The sequence below is a fragment of the Lepidochelys olivacea genome (genome assembly GCF_965140295.1).
Source record: "Lepidochelys olivacea isolate rLepOli2 genome assembly, chromosome: 7".
Taxonomy (NCBI): domain Eukaryota; kingdom Metazoa; phylum Chordata; order Testudines; family Cheloniidae; genus Lepidochelys; species Lepidochelys olivacea.
Window position 1 is genome coordinate 59,390,507 of NC_140417.1, and position 20,529 is coordinate 59,411,035.

Genomic DNA, 20,529 nt, shown 5'->3' on the forward strand with positions numbered 1-20,529 from the left:
CAAGCCTCCCCCAGGACCACCCTTGCCTGTGAGTCTGACTGTTAATTATAAATGAGGGTTTTTTTGGCCAGTCTTAATATTCTGATTGGTCTGCAGTTTAATGCAGCTCTTCAGCTGCTGAACAATCAAGCCCTATAATGACAGGTTTCAGAGTAGCAGCCATGTTAGTCTGTATTCGCAAAAAGAAAAGGAGTACTTGTGGCACCTCAGAGACTAAATAAATTGGTTAGTCTCTAAGGTGCCAGAAGTAAGTCCTATAATGTTGTCGTAGTCTCAGGACTGGTCTTAGAGAAAATTGCACCTTGGATGAACTTCTATTTTGGCACCCTTTCTTTAGAGCCAGAGACCCGCCATGTGTGAGACTGACAGCCAGTGACCCCTGTGTAATAACCTCAAGACCCCCAGTTTGAGAACCCCTACATTATTCTAATATTATTTGATCATTTCTACAGTCATAAAGATCCTCACAGTTAACTCTTGTCTGGCAAGACATCTCTGTGTCTTTACAGCTGCCCTGTTTTAACAAATTGACAAATTATGTATTTCCAACCTGTGGATCTAGTTGTGGAAATGACTGCAGATGCCATCTATCCCTGCAAGAAGGGGTCAACTAACAGCATGCAGAGTCCCTGGCAGCAAGTAGCCTGCAGGACTGAGCACAGTGTTGGCAGGGGAGACAGGAAATCATGTGACATAACCCCAGCTGGGAAACTCAGTTGATGTGTGGTTTCATCAAGTTGCTTCACTTCAGTTTCTCTTTGTGCAAGCTGCAGATGATAATACTGATCCACCTTTCTCACAGGGGTTGAGGCATAGCTGATGTTTGTAGAATGCTTTGAAGATGTAAAATGCTATAAATGTATTATTTTTATTACTTCAAGGAACCCTGTTCTGCTTTTCAAACATAAAAGATATTTATAATGTCCGGTGCAGAAATGACTAAGGAGCTCATTTAAACTACTTCCCCATGCTAATTTCCCCCCTGCTGTTACTCACACCTTCTTGTCAACTGCTTGAAATGGGCCATCCTGATTATTACTACAACAGTTTTTTTTCCTCCGGCTGATAATAGCCCACCTTAATTGATTAGTCTCGTTAGAGTTGGTATGGCAACACTCATTTTTTCATGTTCTCTGTGGATATATATCTTCCTACTGTATTTTCCACTGCATGCATCTGATGAAGTGGGTTTTAGCCCACGAAAGCTTATGCCCAAATAAATGTGTTAGTCTCTAAGGTGCCGCAAGGACTCCTCATTCTTTTTGCTGATACAGACTAACACGGCTACCACTCTGAAACCTGGAATAGTTCTGTTTTTCACATTTATATTTCTGTGCAAAGACATGGATTCCAACATGCATTCTGATAATAAAAGATAGCAACATTTGTTTTAATTTTGTACTACAGTATTTCTTAGGGGCATTAGCCAAGAATCAGGACCCCATTACACTGACTGTACAGACACAGTAAAAGACAGTCATGCCACAGAAAGCTAACAATGTAGGGCGTTGAGTCTGGAATCACTTATGCATGTGAGCAGTGCCATTTACTTCAATGGAATTGCCCTTGCAGTCAAGCTCATGCATAAGTGTTTGCAGGATCAGGGCCTAGTTTATGACAAAGTGCAAGAAGTAAATGTGACAAACAGAACAGCAGGAAGGGGAGCACAAGCTATTTTACCCTAAGCAGTGGGTCTCAACTTGCTATGTAAGCAAACCATTTCAACTGGTAGTGCTCTGCAGGAGGCACAGTTGATCTGAAGGGAGGGACTGGAAGGAAGATAAGGTGAGGGGTTTTCCGGGTTTTTTCCAGTTTTTCCCACTCACAAGGGGTGGCTTTGGAAAGGGTATAGAGATACAATCTACTTTTTCATTGCTATTTTGATTGAATTTTATAAAATTGGTTGTGCTGCTTAATCATTTCACAATACTGGCCTATAGCATAAAGATATAGTTTCCCTTTAAGTAACATAACACATAGGGAAGCAGGATTGTGTGTGCATCTGAAATTTACTTTCTGTATTTTACTTTTACGGATTCTAATTTCCCTAACGATCATGCAAAATCCACATAAGATTGTTGGGCAAAGGAGTTATCCAGGAGGAAATTTACATTAGCAAACACATGTTATGGGTCTGACATTTGATTGATACATATCAGAGAATGGCACTTCATAATAAAATCACTTTAGGCTTCCCCATCACCTTCCACCCAAGGATCTGAAAGCATTTTACCAACATTAAAACAAATAGCCCCGTGATACTCCTGTGAGGTAGGTAAGTATTATTACTACTTTTTTACAGGTGGGGAGCCTGAAGCACAGAAAGGTTAAGTGATTTGCCCAGGATTGCCAAGGGCATGTCTACACTCCATTGTAAACCCGGGTCTGTGTAAACCTCAGTATTTCCAAGCCCCCACGAGTGTCCACACTGCATTGTAAACCTGGGCTTACAATTGCTGGACCTGGGTCTCACAGCCCTCCTTCATTGTTGTGTATGTGGCCACATTTATTCCTCTTTGTTACTGGCTGCCACCAAAGACTCTGTGTTACCCTCCACCCCATTCCTGCTGCATCAGACTGGAGGAAGATCCTGAGCTCTTCCCACCTGGCCCCTTCTGTAGAACATACCTGATCGCAGCTGATTCCACGTGTGACCTGCAAAGTGTAAAAGAATGAGACAGGGAGTGTGAGTACAGGAGCAGCCATCCAAAAGTGCTCACTCAAAGAATCAACCCATCAAAACACGGATTCTTTTCTTCCTTTAACTCTTCTATGGTTTCTTTACTTCTCTCCAACCTTTTATTCTGTTTTACTCCCCCTAGTGTCAGTTCCTGGAAATGAACGATCTGCAGAGTCTTTTTCCTTCAGACTAAAACATTTTCACACAGCTACAGAAAAGGAGCTGTTCAGAGCCTTGGCAGGCAGGAAATGTTTCTTCAGTAGTTGGCTTTTCATGAGCCTTTTTTCCTCCCTCAAAGAAATTTTTAGCCAAACTATTTTTCAGAAACATAGATTTTGCAAGAGCAGAGAAATTCAATACAAGTCATTAGGCCTCAGCTTTTTCTTAAGGACTTTGATTCTCCTCTCACTTACACAAGTGTAAACTGGGAGTAACTCCACTGGAGGCCAGGTAATTACACCTACAGTTGCCAGTAGGCCCATATTGTAAGGGATGTCCTTTATTTAAGTATGGGACAGGCAATATGTTATTTAATCAGTTTGGGTTGCCTTTGATCCCATATTTCAACTAGGATTGCCTCCTGGCCAGTTTTTGTACAGCCATGCCAAGTGCGGTGAAAATGTGTCATTTATTTTTTCACTGGGATCCACTAAGGGAATGCTGGTCCCAGTGAAAAAAACCCAGAACATAAGCTGCAAGCATGCATGCCCTGGCAGCGATACCACACATGTCACAGTCTCACGTGGACGGCAGCACAGCCAGGGCAGTACCCTGGGCCCTGATCTGTGTGCTGGTCCCGGGCTCTCAACTCCTGAAATCTTGCTGGCTCCCTGGGAAGTGACATGGATCTGAGGTTCACCAGTAGGGAGGGGCAGTGGTGAGCTGAAGTTGGTTTGCACCAGTTCGCACGAATCGGTTGTTAAATTTTGCAGCCGGTTTAGAACCGGTTGTTAAAGGGGTTCGGCGAACTCCAGCCCGCAGGCCACATGCGGCCTGCGGGACCATCCTGTCTGTCCCGCCTGAGCTCTACTCACCTGGCGGCTCTGCGGTCCTTCGACAGCACTTCAGCAGCATGTCCTTCAGTCGCTCCGGGTCTTCGGCGGCACTTTGGCGGCGGGCCCTTCAGTGCTGCCAAAGACCTGGAGTGACTGAAGGATGTGCTGCCGAAGACCCGGAGTGACTGAAGGAACCGGTTCTTCACCTTCTGGCAGCTCATCACTGGGGTGGGGTACGGAGTAGGGACCTGGGAGGGGGAGGCAAAGGCTTCTGGGAGGGCACAGAGTGAGGACTCATCTCAGTGCCGAGGACCATGAAGTGGAACAGACATGAGCCAACAAGGGGGGTGAGGAGCAGGGTGGTACTAAGAAAACTGTCCAGTATTTCTGAAATACAGTGTTGGCCATCCTAGTTACACCACTGTAGACTGGAATGAGAACAGAATCAGGCCCTTCATGTCCTTTTTCAACATGCAAACCAATGGCTGCTCTAGACAGGGTCCATGGGTGCAAGTGCACCCACAGAAATCAGGCCTGAATGCGCATTCACACAGGCAGGGCTGCCCACTGGGGAGTGGGAGAGAGTAGGGGGGTGAGAAGTGGGGTGGAAGCAAGCAGGGACTCCTGGAAGGGGATGGTGCAGCCACTGAACTGGGAGGCTACATTTGCCCCTGTTTGCAAACTCCACACTTATAGTATTTACTCAACAAACAGCCCCTCGATTTCAGTGAGATTCACGGAACAAGGTTCTACTCAACTTGAGCATGATGGCAGAATATGGCCCATAATGCTTTGCATTGCTATAGCACCTTTCATCCAAGTGCTTTATAAGCATTGGTTCATAGAATCATAGAATCATAGAATATCAGGCTTGGAAGAGACCTCAGGAGGTCATCTAGTCCAACCCCCTGCTCAAAGCAGGACCGATCCCCAATTAAATCATCCCAGCCAGGGCTTTGTCAAGCCTGACCTTAAAAACTTCTAAGGAAGGAGATTCCACCACCTCCCTAGGTAATGCATTCCAGTGTTTCACCACTCTCCTAGTGAAAAAGTTTTTCCTAATATCCAACCTAAAACTCCCCCACTGCAACTTGAGACCATTACTCCTTGTCCTGTCATCCGCTACCACTGAGAATAGTCTAGATCCATCCTCTTTGGAACCACCTTTCAGGTAGTTGAAAGCAGCTATCAAATCTCCCCTCATTCTTCTCTTCTGTAGACTAAACAATCCCAGTTCCCTCAGCCTCTCCTCATAAGTCATGTGTTCCAGTCCCCTAATCATTTTTGTTGCCCTCCGCTGGACTCTCTCCAAGTTTTCCACATCCTTCTTGTAGTGTGGGGCCCAAAACTGGACACAGTACTCCAGATGAGGCCTCACCAATGTCGAATAGAGGGGAACAATTACGTCCCTCGATCTGCTGGCAATGCCCCTACTTACACATCCCAAAATGCCATTGGCCTTCTTGGCTACAAGGGCACACTGTTGACTATTCATATAGCACACTATTCATTCATATAGCTCAGTGGTTTGAGCATTGGACTGCTAAATCCAAGGTTGTGAGTTCAATCCTTGAGGGGGCCATTTAGGGATTGGGGGTAAAAATTGGGGATTGGTCCTGCTTTGAGCAGGGGGTTGGACTAGATGACCTCCCAAGGTCCCTTCCATCTCTATTGGGGGGAGGGATAGCTCAGTGGTTTGAGCATTGGCCTACTAAACCCAGGGTTGTGAGTTCAATCCTTGAGGGGGCCATTTAGGGAACTGGGGCAAAAATTGGGGATTGGTCCTGCTTTGAGCAGGGGGTTGGACTAGATGACCTCCTGAGGTTCCTTCCAACCCTGATATTCTATGATTCTATGACTCATATCCAGCTTCTCGTCCACTGTAACCCCTAGGTCCTTTTCTGCAGAACTGCTGCCTAGCCATTCGGTCCCTAGTGTGTAGCGGTGCATTGGATTCTTCCGTCCTAAGTGCAGGACTCTGCACTTGTCCTTGTTGAACCTCATCAGATTTCTTTTGGCCCAATCCTCCAATTTGTCTAGGTCCCTCTGTATCCTAGCCCTACCCTCCAGCGTATCTACTACTCCTCCCAGTTTAGTGTCGTCTGCAAACTTGCTGAGAGTGCAATCCACACCATCCTCCAGATCATTAATGAAGATATTGAACAAAACTGGCCCCAGAACCGACCCTTGGGGTACTCCGCTTGATACTGGCTGCCAACTAGACATGGAGCCATTGATCACTATCTGTTGAGCCCGACAATCTAGCCAATTTTCCACCCACCTTATAGTGCATTCATCCAGCATATACGTCTTTAACTTGCTGACAAGAATACTGTGGGAGACAGTGTCAAAAGCTTTGCTAAAGTCAAGGAACACCATGTCCACTGCTTTCCCTTCATCCACAGAACCAGTTATCTCATCATAGAAGACAATTAGATTAGTCAGGCATGACTTGCCCTTGGTGAATCCATGCTGACTGTTCCTGATCACTTTCCTCTCATCTACGTGCTTCAGAATTGATTCCTTGAGGACCTGTTCCATGATTTTTCCAGGGACTGAGGTGAGGCTGACTGGCTTGTAGTTCCCAGGATCCTCCTTCTTCCCTTTTTTAAAGACGGGCACTACATTAGCCTTTTTCCAGTCGTCCGAGACTTCCCCGGATCGCCATGAGTTTTCAAAGATAATGGACAATAGTTATGCCTCGCAGTTGCCCAGAATGACCTGTAAGGTATTATTTGCATTTTTACAGAGATGATAAGTGACTTGCCCCACGTCACAAAAGTCCAGAGCAGATCTGGGAATAATGCTCAGGACTCTGCATGCAGTCACATTAGTGTAACTGAAGCGCCATGGGGCCTGAAGCCTGGAGTTCCGGCAGGCGCCTCCCGCGAAGCTGAAGTCCTGAGCCCCAGCAGGTGGACCCCAGCTCTCAAACTTCTGAAGATTGTCATATGCAGCTTGGAGGGTCAATAAGTTTGGCCAGCCCTGTGGTATAAATTAAATTAAACTAAATCAAATTAAAGTAGCCTTTTTTCTCTGAAATGGACTCTATAAAACAAGCAAAGCCCCTGGTCTTGCAAACAGGTATGCGCCTGCCTGAATTTACTTACACAGCTAGTCCCATTGAAGTTATGGAGCTGTAAGCATGCAATTAAAGTTATGCAAGTGTTTGCAGGATTAGGACCACAGTCATTTAAAAAAGCGAACACAACTTTCTTTTGATTATGTCACCAAAATCTACCAGCTGAATGTAGAATGGGACATGTTGCAAATTGATGTATTTCCCATGTAAAATAAAACCTGTTGGGATTATTCTCGCTGGCTAACTGAATACAGCAGTGGTCACTCTATGTGTTGCACTCTCTCAACACACTTAATCTTAGGCCAGGTCTACACTAGGCGTGGGGGGAGGGATCGATTTAAGATACGCAACTTCAGCTATGAGAATAGCATAGCTGAAGTTGACGTATCTTAGATCGACTTAGAATCACTTACTTCGCGTCGTCACGGCGCAGGATCGACGGCCGCCACTCCCCTGTCGACTCCGCTTCCGCCTCTCATCCTGGTGGAGTTCCGGAGTCGATGGCGGAGCGATCGGGGAGCGATTTATCACGTCTACACTAGACGCGATAAATTGATCCCGGATAGATTGATCACTACCCACCAATCCGGCGGGTACTGTAGACGTGGCCTTAGTGTGGTCAGAGTTAAAGATATAGTAGTGGTATACGTATAATATTTGTACAAGAGAAAGCATGACATCTGAGTTACAAGTTAGGAAAGGAGTGTGGCTGTCAGGAATTGGATGTGTGCATTATGAGTTATTCTCAATTTGACAAAACATTTGCAATAGGAGATGGAGTCTGTGTGTCTTGGGATATTATGACTGGCAAATCAAGTATGTGGAATGAGGTGCTCTGCAACTTAATGTCTTAACTGGTGATTTCCTTGATGTTTGGTGATACAAAATGCATTTGAGCTACCTGTTTTTTTATGGGGCATTAATAAATGGGTTGGTGGTTGGAGGTTGATGGTTTCTTCCACACTGCTCTCGGTAGTGGTTATTTGACTGTAACAATTTTCTTGCCATCACTCCAATCTTGTGTGTTGTTTAGCTCTTTCAACTTGCTGTTAAAAACTTGAAAGAGTGTGAGAGAGCAAAGTGCACATATTGGGCTGAATAAGAAGCTAGACAATTATTAGTGCTAATTAAAAGAAATGAAAACTTAGCTTTGCTGATGTCTAATACAAATTTGTTCAGATGAGCACATCAAGAGAGAGCGAGAGCAAGATAGAGACAAGGGTACAGGATGAAAATGTCCTGACTGGAAATACAGGACAGTATAGGAGGATATACACACACTTATTAGCTGAGGAAAAAAAGTCTACTCAGAGTCAGTCTGAAACAATAGTGCTTTTTTCTTAAGCTAGGTATGAGCTCTGCCAGAAGTTATGTGCTTGATTCAGGAATCACTGAGTAAGGTTCTACGGCCTGTCTTATGCAGGAGTCCAAACTAGATGATTACCCCTTCTGGCCTTAACATCAATGATGCTATGAATCTGTGGCTTGCTGAAAATGAGCCGTGTTCAGGTGTGGGAGTTGAAATTGTATTTTTCATTTTTTTTTTTTTAATTTGTGTGTCTTTTAGGAACATGTGTTTGGATGTTCCTTGAAAAGTATTTGACATGTTTGTACCGTGGCAGCTCCAGGGAAGTGAAGAGCTCCTGCAGTGTTGCTGAAATCAGTGGTATCCAAGGTTTTGTCATATTCTGACATCTGTTCTGAGCAATTACACCCAGGACCCTCTTGTTCTGTTCAGTTTGACAAAATGTATTTTCTTCTTCTGCCTCAGCAAATGTTTGGACTAATCCCGGGATTAGTGATCTAGGGCTACATCATGACTAGCCCTTACGTGGCTGTGCAGCACAGTAGGAAGGAATAAGGATTCTTCTCACTTTTGCAGCTGTGTAAGATCCAGCCACAAACGCAACCCCCGCAGCCAAAGGAGCAGAGGAGTGGCAGCCCAGATGCTCCCCCCAAGGTACAAGGAGAGGCAAAGATTAGGAGGAACCATGGCTCTGCCACCCACCCACTCTAGCCAGTGGAACTGGCTGGCAGCATGAGTGAAGTATGCTGCATCCTGCAAAGGAGTATAACAAATTACTCTGTCCATCCCCCATACAAGCAGGGAGCCCCACAAGGTGTTGTGCATCTCTGAGGCACAGTGCCTCTGAGGGATCCTCTATGCACTGCCCCTTACTATGGGCTTATGCTTAGTAATGATGGGCCACATCCTCCCTGGCGAAGCCAACAGAACTATACTGACTGACACAGCTGAGGATCTGGCCTGATATATTTTGAGGTGGTATCATGTCCTCCCTCATGTGGAGCCAGAGCAGATAAGAGGTAATAGGTAAAGTAGGGAGAGAGAGAGACATTTGACAGCAACGATGGAATAGAGTCTGAATAGTGTTGTTGGAAAAGATCTGGGAGAGGTTAGCTGGAGGAGTACAGTACTAGCATCCGCAGAAAGAAAGGTGGCAGCAGCACAATGGTGACATGAGGAAAAGGTCAGGAGTAGTTAGTGCATTCTGTGGTGGTGCTGGAGGAACCTACGACCAGCCAACCTGAACAATTAGATTTGACTATGAATTGTTGTAGTAATTCCGTTTAAACCCTCACGTTTCCCAGGTCAGTGAAAATCTTGGTGTCCTCATTAAAGTGTGCGAGGTAATAAATAAATAATAACAATAATAATAATACCTAGCTCGTATACAGTACTTTTCATCAGTAGATGTCAAAGAATTTTACAAAGAAGCTAAGTGGTATTTTCCCTGTTTTAAAGATCGGGAAACTGAGGCACAGTGATTTTTTTTCCATGGTCACTCAGCAGGCTAGAGTGAGAACAGCTCTCCTGAGTCCCAGTCCAGTTCTCTAGCCACTAGGCAACATGGCCTCTGTATAGCAGGGATATTTAATTTTTGTTTCTGCAATATGTATATGTGAATGGGTTGGGTAGTTATTTCTTACTGCAGTTGCACATTTCTTTTATATATATTGCGTCCTTTTGATTGTTCTCTAATTTTCTAATAAATATGTTTATTCACGGTGACATGTATTATGTGGCACTTGCCTGGGCTAAGGAGTATTATGCATTCAACTTAATTTCTGGTATATGTGTTCAGAGAGTCTGTATTAGAAAATTACATATGCCACCGCGCATGGCCTCCCTCCAATTCCTCCAGCGCTCCTCCTCAGAATAGGGAATCAGGCTCATCAGAGCAGGACTTCCCTCTCGCAGGGCAAAGGAAGTTTGTCAGACACAGAACGTGTTTCCTCATTAGCAGCAGTGCAAGCGCTCATGCTCTGGCTCAATGGGCAGCAACTCTTCCCCTCGTCTGCCCCCTGTGCTTCTTAGGGGCTAATGTGCGGGGATGGGGTAGGCAGATGAGGAGCCTTGTAGCTTAAGCAGGCCACAGGGGATTTGCATTTTGTATTTCACAAACTTTCTGATGGGGAAAAGCAGCCCTTCAGCCCTGCGGAACGGGAGAAGGCTTGGTGGGGAGAAACTGTAGAGAAGCCCCTTCTGTAGAGCAGCCTATGGCTCATCAGAGGGGACCTCTGCTCTGTCCACCTTCCTATGGTTTGGCAGAGTGGAGCTCTTCACTGCAGGACGACCTGTGGGTTGACAGAGCCAAGTCCCTCACCCGTCCCCTTTGGAGGCCAACAGGAGGGGAGGGGAAGTAACTTACGTGGAGCTGTGCGGCAATAACTTAAGAATACTGTATGTTGCACTAGTTATTGGGATGTTTACTGTGTGAATATCAGGGCTTAGTTTAACAGGGGGCTGTGAGGAAAAACAAGCAGGAAGCAAAAGAATGGCTCAAGGTAAGTCGTCCTTCAGCAAACACTTGACAATGTTGAAGGGACAATGACAGAGCCCTTGGCTCTGAGGATTCTGGCTCGACTTCCTGCTAGCCTGGTTTTTAGGAAGTCTGGGGTTGTTTCTTTCCCCACCACTGGTCACAAACTCCCATAGAGGGAAGCACCACATGTGCCATTACTCAGTTGGAGCTGCTGGTTAACCACGGCTGATACATGGGTGCTGTAGTCCCGGGCCCAGCCTAAGAGTGGGAGGATTGCGTGAGGAGTAAAGGCATGGGGCCTGACAGCTGACGGGATGCACTCAGTGAGACTAGCAAGGACAGAGGTGCATCTAGCCCTGGAACCATAAGAGTGGGGAAGCCGTGCGGGCAGTGGGATGCTCTGGAGGGAAGTTGAGGCTGGAATGGGGAGGGGAGCTCAGTCAGTATGCAGTGAAGCAGCAATATTTCAAGTGCTCCTTATGGGAGATGAGCCGGGAAGTGGAGGTTACAGTGGGGAAGTGAGAAAGTCACGTGTGCACAAGGAGATGAGCAGGGCTGCTGGAGCCAGGGAGGAGAATGAATGGTGGGGTGGAAGGAGGCCGGCAGCCATTAACTCACCCCTGCCATCAGGGACCGGTTGAACTTCCTGTGGATCTTCAGAGGGCAGGGCCGGGGCAGCAAATCACAGGGTGTCTGTGGGCAGGAAAAGCAAGGCAGGGCTTGTGGTCTCTTGATTTTTTCTCCAGAGCATCTTCTCTGCCTTTCCACAGCTCCACACCAGTCTGCCCACACGCTAGACTGCCCCCGGCCTCCTTGCTCTCAGAAACGGCAGGGATGTGTGTGAGGAGAGCGGGCCGATAGCTGATTGATCAGGGCAGTTCCATTGGGGAATTAAGTTAGATGATGATTGTGACATGTCTGATCCAAACTGTGAACTTTGTTTGGTTTTGTGCCTTCCATTTAAACTGCTACGTGTCATTCTGTGTGGGAATGTCAGTGTGACCTTGAGAAGGTCAGTCTGTTCCACACACTGCATTGCCAAGGAGGGATGATGAAAGACCCATCGAGGGCAATCAACTTTGAATGACACATGAGGACTGGCCTGCCTCAGGAGACATGGGTTTCCTTCATGTGGGACTCACATGCCTGGGGCGGGGAGGGTCCAAATTTTGCAGTCTGGGCACATGGCAAACAGCACCAGAGAGGGGGATGCTCTCTGAAAATGGGGGGTAGAGGGGCTGTCCTCTGCCACATGTCAGAAGCCCAGCTGGAGGGAGGGAGGGAGAGAGGGTAAGAGGGACTCTGCCTGAAAAGCTGACCGGACCTTTGACTCATAGAAGGGGTCAGATCGGACGGGGGAAGTGTGCCTTGGGACTGTTGGTTGTTTTGCAAAGATCTGTATCTCTCCTGTGCTTTCCTGAGAGTAAAAGTGATGTGTGTTCCTTGCTTGCCTACCATGTTGTTCTTGAAGGGGTTAGTTAAGAAGCTCTGAGTGCTCATAGTAAGGTAGAGCTCTCAGCAACTGGGGGCTTGGGAAGGCTGGGGCACTGATTTTGGGAATTCAAGTGTCTGGGCTGTGGAGCCCCACATCCCAAGGAAAGGTGACAGACATAGGGTCTGTGCTGGGATTGTGCCAAAGGCCCAGAGCTAGGAACAGTGGCTTGGGTCTAACCAGACCCCGGGGGCTTAGAAGTGCATGGGATCCGGCGGTCGGGTCCCCTCAACAGTGATGTCCACCCAGAGAAGGAGACAGTGCAAGCTTGTGACAAGAAGAAAAGGAGTACTTGTGGCACCTTAGAGACTAACCAATTTATTTGAGCATAAGCTTTCGTGAGCTACAGCTCATTTCATCGGATGCATTCAGTGGAAAATACAGTGAGGAGATTTATATACACACAGAACATGAAAAAATGGGTGTTATCATTTAAGATGAGCTATTACCAGCAGACGGGGGGGGGAGGGGAGAAGAGAAAACCTTTTGTAGTGATAATCAAGGTGGGCCATTTCCAGCAGTTAAGAGGAACGTCTGAGGAACGGTGGGGGTGGGGGGAAATAAACATGGGGAAATAGTTTTACTTTGTGTAATGACCCATCAGCTCCCAGTCTCTATTCAAGCCTAAGTTAATTGTATCCAGTTTGCAAATTAATTCCAATTCAGCAGTCTCTCCTTGGAGTCTGTTTTTGAAGTCTTTTTGTTGTAATATTGCGACCTTTAGGTCTGTAATCGAGCGACCAGAGAGATTGAAGTGTTCTCCGACTGGTTTATGAACGTTATAATTCTTGACATCTGATTTGTGTCCATTTATTCTTTTATGTAGAGACTGTCCAGTTTGACCAATTGGCATGGCAGAGGGGCATTGCTGGCACATGATGGCATATATCACATTGGTAGATGTGCAGGTGAACAAGCCTCTGATAGTGTGGCTGATGTTATTAGGCCCTATGATGGTGTCCCCTGAATAGATATGTGGACACAGTTGGCAACGGGCTTTGTTGCAAGGATAGATTCCTGGGTTAGTGGTTCTGTTGTGTGGTGTGTGGTTGCTGATGAGTATTTGCTTCAGGTTGGGGAGCTGTCTGTAGGCAAGGACTGGCCTGTCTCCCAAGATTTGTGAGAGTAATGGGTCGTCCTTCAGGGTAGGTTGTAGATCCTTGATGGTGCATTGGAGAGGTTTTAGTTGGGGGCTGAAGGTGATGGCTAGTGGCGTTCTGTTATTTTCTTGGTTGGGCCTGTCCTGTAGCAGGTGACTTCTGGGTATTCTTCTGGCTCTGTCAATTTGTTTCTTCACTTCAGCAGGTGGGTATTGTAGTTGTAAGAATGCTTAATAGAGATCTTGTAGGTGTTTGTCTCTGTCTGAGGAGTTGGAGCAAATGCGGTTGTATCATAGAGCTTGGCTGTAGACGATGGATCGTGTGGTACGGTCTGGGTGAAAGCTGGAGGCATGTAGGTAGGAATAGCGGTCAGTAGGTTTCTGGTATAGGGTAGTGTTTATGTGACCATCGCTTATTAGCACCATAGTGTCCAGGAAGTGGATCTCTTGTGTGGACTGGTCCAGGCTGAGGTTGATGGTGGGATGGAAATTGTTGAAATCATGGTGGAATTTCTCAAGGGCTTCTTTTCCATGGGTCCAGATGATGAAGATGTCATCAATATAGCGCAAGTAGAGTAGGGGAATTAGGGGACGAGAGCTGAGGAAGCGTTGTTCTAAGTCAGCCATAAAAATGTTGGCATACTGTGGGGCCATGCGGATACCCATAGCAGTGCCGCTGATTTGAAGGTATACATTGTCCCCAAATGTGAAATAGTTATGGGTGAGGACAAAGTCACAAAGTTACACACAGTGACAAATAAAGGGGATAACTCAATATTTAAGAAATAAGCCACTTTTCAAATGTAATGAATGTGTTTGTGTGTGTGTATATATTTTGTGGTGAATGTGGTTCTTTATCTGTTGGGAGGCAAAAAGAAATGTGTGCATCAGAGGAGCCAAATTTCCAAGCTAGGGCAATTTAAAATAGCACCACTCCAAAACTGTACGTGAAAATCTGATGGAAAATTCACCTGGCCTCTGAAGAGTTGATCTGCTACACGTGGAAAGTAAATTCACTCATAAATTGTGAAATGGAGGGATTATAAATCCTGCTTTCAGAGGAAATCTCAACACAGCCTCAAGTTTGGAGTTGCTACCGATGCCTCCATAATCTCACTGCTTCAAATGCAGCTGGGGTGAATAGTGGTTATAAGCAGTTTCTAGCTGCTGACTAATCAGTGCCCTATGTGAAATGACTTGGTGTTTTCAATCCATTTCCTTATGGAAAGGTGTCCCCATCACAAAGGGCATTACCCTCACATTGGCAGTCTCCACAGAGAGGAGGACATTCAGCTGAAAACGTTAAAATCCACAAAACAGCTGTAGTGTGTGTTAAAATAACAGGAAATTCCTGGCCGCCTGTCTTGCTCTCTTTGTGTATAATCTCACTCACCACCCACCCCACACCAAGGGAATGAACTCTGAGAGAAATGAGCTCTGAGAGAAAGAGAATTTCTCTGCAAGTATATTTTTGGTATCTAGCTATTCTGAGTGCTCTTCTCTGAGAACTTGTTTACAGTACAGTATGTGTCAGCCTCTTAAAGAGATACAATTTCAATGGATGGTATAGCTGCTGAGATTTTAGCCCTCACTTGGGTATAGATGGAATGTATACTGCTGTGTGTGAATAGTTTGTACAGTATATTAGTCAAGGCATGCATTGCAAAGCCCAGTGTCTTTCACAGAGTGAGGGATACTAGCCAAGAGTCAAAACCATCTTTCTGTGCCATATTAAATCAAATGCTAGAGGAAGTTTCAACTCATGGAGAAAACAGATCCCAACATGGCATCTTGGTTGAAGTGGAGGATAATTAGATTACGATGGCAGGTAGCATTGTAGGACATGTCTTCTATCAACAACACCTCAATATTAGAAATGTAGGTGGCCATGAACCACTTTGTAGAACTCCATGGATCACATTTGACCTGTAGGTGGTGCTTTGTCCACCCTTGATATAAACAGAGATGTACATTGCAATAGAGTAAATTATGTATGTTGTAGTGTTATATAGAGAATGGTATGCTTTTTGCTGTTAAATTATCTCTTGCATCTATTTCAAGGGGAATTTTCCTTGGAGCTTTTCCTTGGAGCTTGTTTTTATTTACAGTACTATAAGAAATATGTGGTAGCCAAGGACTTAACCATTCTCAATATGCTAGGTTAGGAGAAACAGGATACTAGGGGATTTGGTGCATTACATGTGCCTAAAATGAACAGACAGTTCATATGCTGCACTCCGTGGTCACAAAAGCACAATCCCTACCATTTGGCCTACTGGAGAAAGAATCTCCATTAGCTGTTAATAGTATAGGGACTATGACACAGAAGTGAGCAGTTCTGATTCCATCCAGTAGTAGGTATATGATACATGCTCAAATTAATTTCACATGCTCATGTGTTAGTCAAAGGAATGGTAAACATGCTGCAAAGCCATAACTCACAAGAGCAAGCTGTATCTCACCAGCCTTACTGGCAACGCCACAGGGCCTAGCAAAGGCAGCAGATACCTTGGAAGAAACGAGATGGAAAAACAGATAACATTCAGAGGCTATTCCTAGTAGCAGAAAAGAAAAGAAAAAAAAAATCCTTGCCGGGCTTGGCAGTTGGGTATGCAGCTGCCAAGCTCCTTCCCTCCTTCCTCAAATGTCCCAATGACTTGTGCATGGCATTTAAAACACGATCTCACACTGAGTGATTTACATTGGTGATTGATACAGTGAGCTGTATGGGAGCGGGGGTCAGTGTATGTGTTGCTCAGGATTCGTTGAGTTAAAAAATTCCTGCTGGCTATTGCAAAGGTTTTAAAATACGTATATTTTCTTTCTGAGTAAATATTCTGTCTCTCTGTCCTTCTCCTTGCCTCTGTCTGTCTCTTTCTTTCAAAATAAATCTGTCTGCCACGTACTGTAATTAACTCAAAATACTGCCAACATTAAATGTGCCCAGACATTTTTATTAATACATTAAACTTGCATGATATTTTAGGCATTATAATTTACCAAGCTTACACCAAGATGGCATTTGAAACTGATGTGAGCTATTAATTTTTTTTTAAATGACACCTAATAATTGTCAGTTGACATCAAAATGACTGTTTCGTTAACTGACAGCATGATGCCTAAAACCTTTTAGGCTTTCAAACTATTAGTAAATATCCCATTGTGTTTACAGGCATCTCATTATGAATTTATTGCTTAAATAATTATATGTACCTGTGTAAATAAAGAGGCAAATGCTGTTAATTACTTCCTAATGAACTGCCAATGTGATTTTGGGCTGCATACACTTTAAGGCATGTGTCTCTCACTGCTTATTTAGTGCTTCTGTACCAGGGATGTGGTGCTTGATTCTGGAAACTATAATACCCAAAAGATGTTGACATATTGTGGGAAACTCAGATAAATTCTACAAAGAAGTTCAAGAGGCTGGAATGATTGACTTCCAGGAGGAGTGGAAGTGAACTAAATACTTTGGCTGGTGTAAATTGGTGTAGATCCCTGGACTTTAATGGAATTATACTGATTTACCCCAGTTCAGAATATGGCCCAGGGAGTGAGAGAAATTATTTTATGTGAGACATAACAAGAAGTAATGGGTTGGAATTAAAAGAAAAATTAGTCTGAACACAGATTTGGGGACGCTTTATCAGCTGGATTAAGCTGTCCTACATCAGTTCTCAACCAGGAGAACACGTACCCCTGGAGGTATGCAGAAGTCTTCCAGGGGGAACTCAACTCACCTAGATCAGTGTTTCTCACCTTGCGGATTGCAGCTCCCAGGAGGTCACAGGACGGGTTTAGGGGGCTCGCAAATGCAGGGCTGGCATTAGGGGATGGCAAGCAGGGCAGTCGCCCAGGGTCCCACATCACTGGGGGCCCTGTGAAGCAATGTTACCTCTAATTTTTCCCATCCACACGCAGATGAATTTTGTTCTGTGCACCATATGTGATGTGTGGCAAGGGTGGGGCCAAGGGGTTCAGAGTGTGGGAGGGGGCTCAGGGCTGGGGCAGAGGGTTGGGGTGCGGAGGATGAGGGCTCCAGCTGGGGTGCTGGCTCTGGGGTGGGGCTGGGGATGAAGTTGTCTGGAGTGCAGGATGCTCTGGGGCTATGGCGGGGAGAGAGGACTCCCCCCAGCCCTCTCTTCCTGCAGCAGCACCTGGGCTGGGGGAAAGAGTCTCTCCCCGCCATAGCAGCTCCAGGGCTGGGGCCGGGGGAGAGGTGCCTCTCCCTGCCACAGTCCTGGGACAGGGGGAAAGGCATCTCTTCCAGCCGCTCCAGGGCTGGGGCCAGGGGAGAGGCGTTTCTCCCCATCATAGCCCTGGAGCTGGGAGGGAGAGGCGTCTCACCCCACCACAGCCCTGGAGCTGGGAGGGAGAGGCGTCTCAGCCAGCGTAGCCCCAGGACTTGGGGGGGAGAGGTTGGGGGAGTTGCCACAGTCCTGCACACCCCAAGCGCCCCCATCATCATCCCCACCTCTCCCCACTACTCCCACCTACCACCTATTCCCCACCTTAACCCACTGCCATCTTCTAGGCCCACCTGTGGCCACACCCCTGAGTACAGTGTGCACGTCTATGCAGCTCTGCAGCTCTGCTAATTACGTGTGCAGCCCAGGTGTGCACCTTAGATGGAATGCAGCCGTGAAGCTAACTTACCTGTTTCAGCCCTGACGCCTGAGGATCAGGCTTCAGACAAGGCTCACAAGTGAAAAACAGGCTCAAGTACTGTATCACACTGAAATGTATGTACAAAATTTATATTCTAAATCGATTTATTTGTATAATTATAGGGTAAAAATGAGAAGGTCAGCACTTTGTCAGTGATAGTGTGCTGTGACACTTGTGTATTTTTATGTCAGATTTTGTAAGCAAGTACTTTCTAAGTGAGGTGAAACTTGGGGTAGACAAGACAAATCGGCCTCCTGAAAGGGGTATAGTCATCTGGAAAGGTTGAAAACCACTGCTTTACACTAACTCCTCCAGCTGGGTGGTCACCAATAACTACATTTCAGAACTATTCACATTACGGGCTGCCTGCTATCCTGTTGCTCTTCGACACAGCCCTGGAACTGTTGGCATGCACAAGCCAGGGCTGTGTGGATATAATGAGTATTAAGACTGGACATATAGAACAAAAAATTATGTTGTATGCAGATGATGTGCTGGTTCTACTCCCTAACCTACAGAGGTCCATACCCAAATTATTAGAATTCATTGAAAGGTTCAGGGGCTTCTCCAGATGGGCGGTGGGTATAATAGGCCAGGGGAGGCAGGGGGGTGAGGAGGTGAGCTATGGGTGGGGAGTCTCGCAGCGGGCACAGGGTTCTGGCGGGGGAGTAAGAAGGTGAGCGGCAGGCAGGCAGGGGGTGGGGAGGGATATGGGAAGAGATGTCGGAGAGGGGCCGAGCAGGACGGGGGTGGAGTGCAGGCGGAGCTGGGGACAAAGAGGTGGGACAGGCAGCTAACCTCCCCCAGGGGAAGCTTCACTTGCCACCCATGGATATACAATCAACTCCGTGTTAAGATTAGCTAAATAGGCATACAGGGCCTTGCTTAGTCAGTGAGGTTTCCAATGGCAGCCGATGGCATTAAAATATCTAGAAATCCTAATCCTCAGAGATATAAAGCAAATAACTCAAATCCGTTTAGACCTGATTATCACACAAGTCACCAGTGACCAGAGTAAATGGGAAACTATACTCCTCAGCCTCTGAGGAGAAATAAACATGGTAACATGGACGCATTACCCAGATTAATATATGTTCTCAAGAGTCTCCCACACCAAATACCCCAACCCTATTTTCAGAAAATCAGTGATCTCCTTAAAACTAAAGACCACTTGGAGCTGTGGTCTCCAAACTTTTTTGATCGCGCCCCCCCAGGGGGAAAAAAAATTGACACAGGCGTGCCGCCGCAGGAAAAAACATGGAAGAGCTGCCGCAGGCGTGCCACCGGAGAAAAACCAAGGGAAGAGCTGCTTTGTGGAAGAGCTGCCGCAGGCGCGCTCCTCCTGCCGCCGCAGAACCAAAGGTAGAAGAGCTGCCGCTGGCGTGCCGCTGGCTCGTCTTGCGCACCCCCTGTGGTGCACGCACCCCACTTTGGAGACCACTGGTATGGAGAATGGGGAACACCCACCCATTTCCTTGAAGAGACTTCAGCTACCAGTTGAACTAGGGCAATTATATTCCCAAATCTGAGGCTGCCCCATCATGCCTTTGTAAGCAGCGCCATGCCATGGGCATACGCTATCACAAATAAAATGCCTACACAGGTGAGCGTCAAGAAGGAGCTGCCCTCCCTTTTACATCACACAGCTATTTTAGGCTCTGGATACTGTAGATACCATAAAGATCTAATCCCCGCCATCCATACAGGCAATCAGTGATGGGCCAACTTTGCATGCCACCCCAAATTCCACCCTTCTTCTCGTGTAGAGTTCCCAGTCTGGTGGAATCCCCTGCTAGAAATTGGGGGGAAGATAAAGTGGAAAACTGGATGGAATGTGGCATGCTATATATATCCCACTTAATAACTGAAGGCTGGATCACACCACTGACCTCTCTACAACCCCAATACAACATGCCAAGTACTGCAATATGGCAACATATTCAGTTCTGTCACCTCAGAATTTGGCCTGGGAAGCACCTGTGCTGTCCGAAGTGCCTGAACTCCTCCAGTTTTGCAGAGAGCTATACTATTTCCCCAGACTGGCAACTATACTGTGTGAAAGCTTAATAACCCATCAAAGAGTTCATATAGTTGCAATGAGGCCAAAATAAACCAAAGAACTGGCAATAGATATCTTACCCCCATAGGGGAATACAGCAATCAGAAAAAGAAATGACCTTGGACCTCTCTTTATGTCTCATTCAACAGAAATATCCTCTTTCTGGGGTATTGGTCACAAAATTACAAAATTAAAGCTGCCCCCAAAGATCTATTTTGGAGGTGTGGGGATGGAGGAGCTACACTTGCATATGTGTTTGGGACGTGCCCAGTTGTTTCAAGCTTCTGGGATGGCATTAAAACCTGAATTAACATGGTCCTAGAGATTTTCCTTGACTTACAGCAGATACCTGCACACTGGGTCGTGCAAAGGGCAAACTCCAGAAAAAATTAACTCACTTTTGGACAGTTTCCTGGCGATTAAAGATCCCTGCAGGCGGTCCGGATAATACGCAGGAGATAGATCCATATGCTCCCTCCCCATCCCCTCTCATATTAGGGTATGTCGGCACCGGAGCCGGAAGATGTCATGTCCACCTCAAGGAGACATACCCGTACTGGCTGTGATTGAGCTAGCATGCTAAAAATAGACATGGAGCAGGAGGGACCAGCTGTCCTGAGCACAGTTCCAGGTGAAACACTAGGCACATGTTCAGAGCAGCTAGTCTCC

The 20,529-nt window shown here is 46.2% G+C and overlaps 1 protein-coding gene across 2 annotated transcripts in view; it reads right to left on the minus strand.

Annotated features, from left to right (window-relative positions):
• Positions 1–20,529, minus strand: part of TMEM273 (transmembrane protein 273) — a 54,633-nt gene that overhangs the window by 2,399 nt on the left and 31,705 nt on the right. For both annotated transcript variants that reach the window (XM_084633246.1, XM_084633245.1), the window contains 2 exons: positions 15,576–15,641; positions 2,629–2,655 (listed from right to left, as the gene is read on the minus strand). In XM_084633246.1, coding sequence (XP_084489372.1) covers positions 2,629–2,655; positions 15,576–15,641 — 93 coding nt within the window. The remainder of the gene's footprint in view (positions 1–2,628; positions 2,656–15,575; positions 15,642–20,529) is intronic.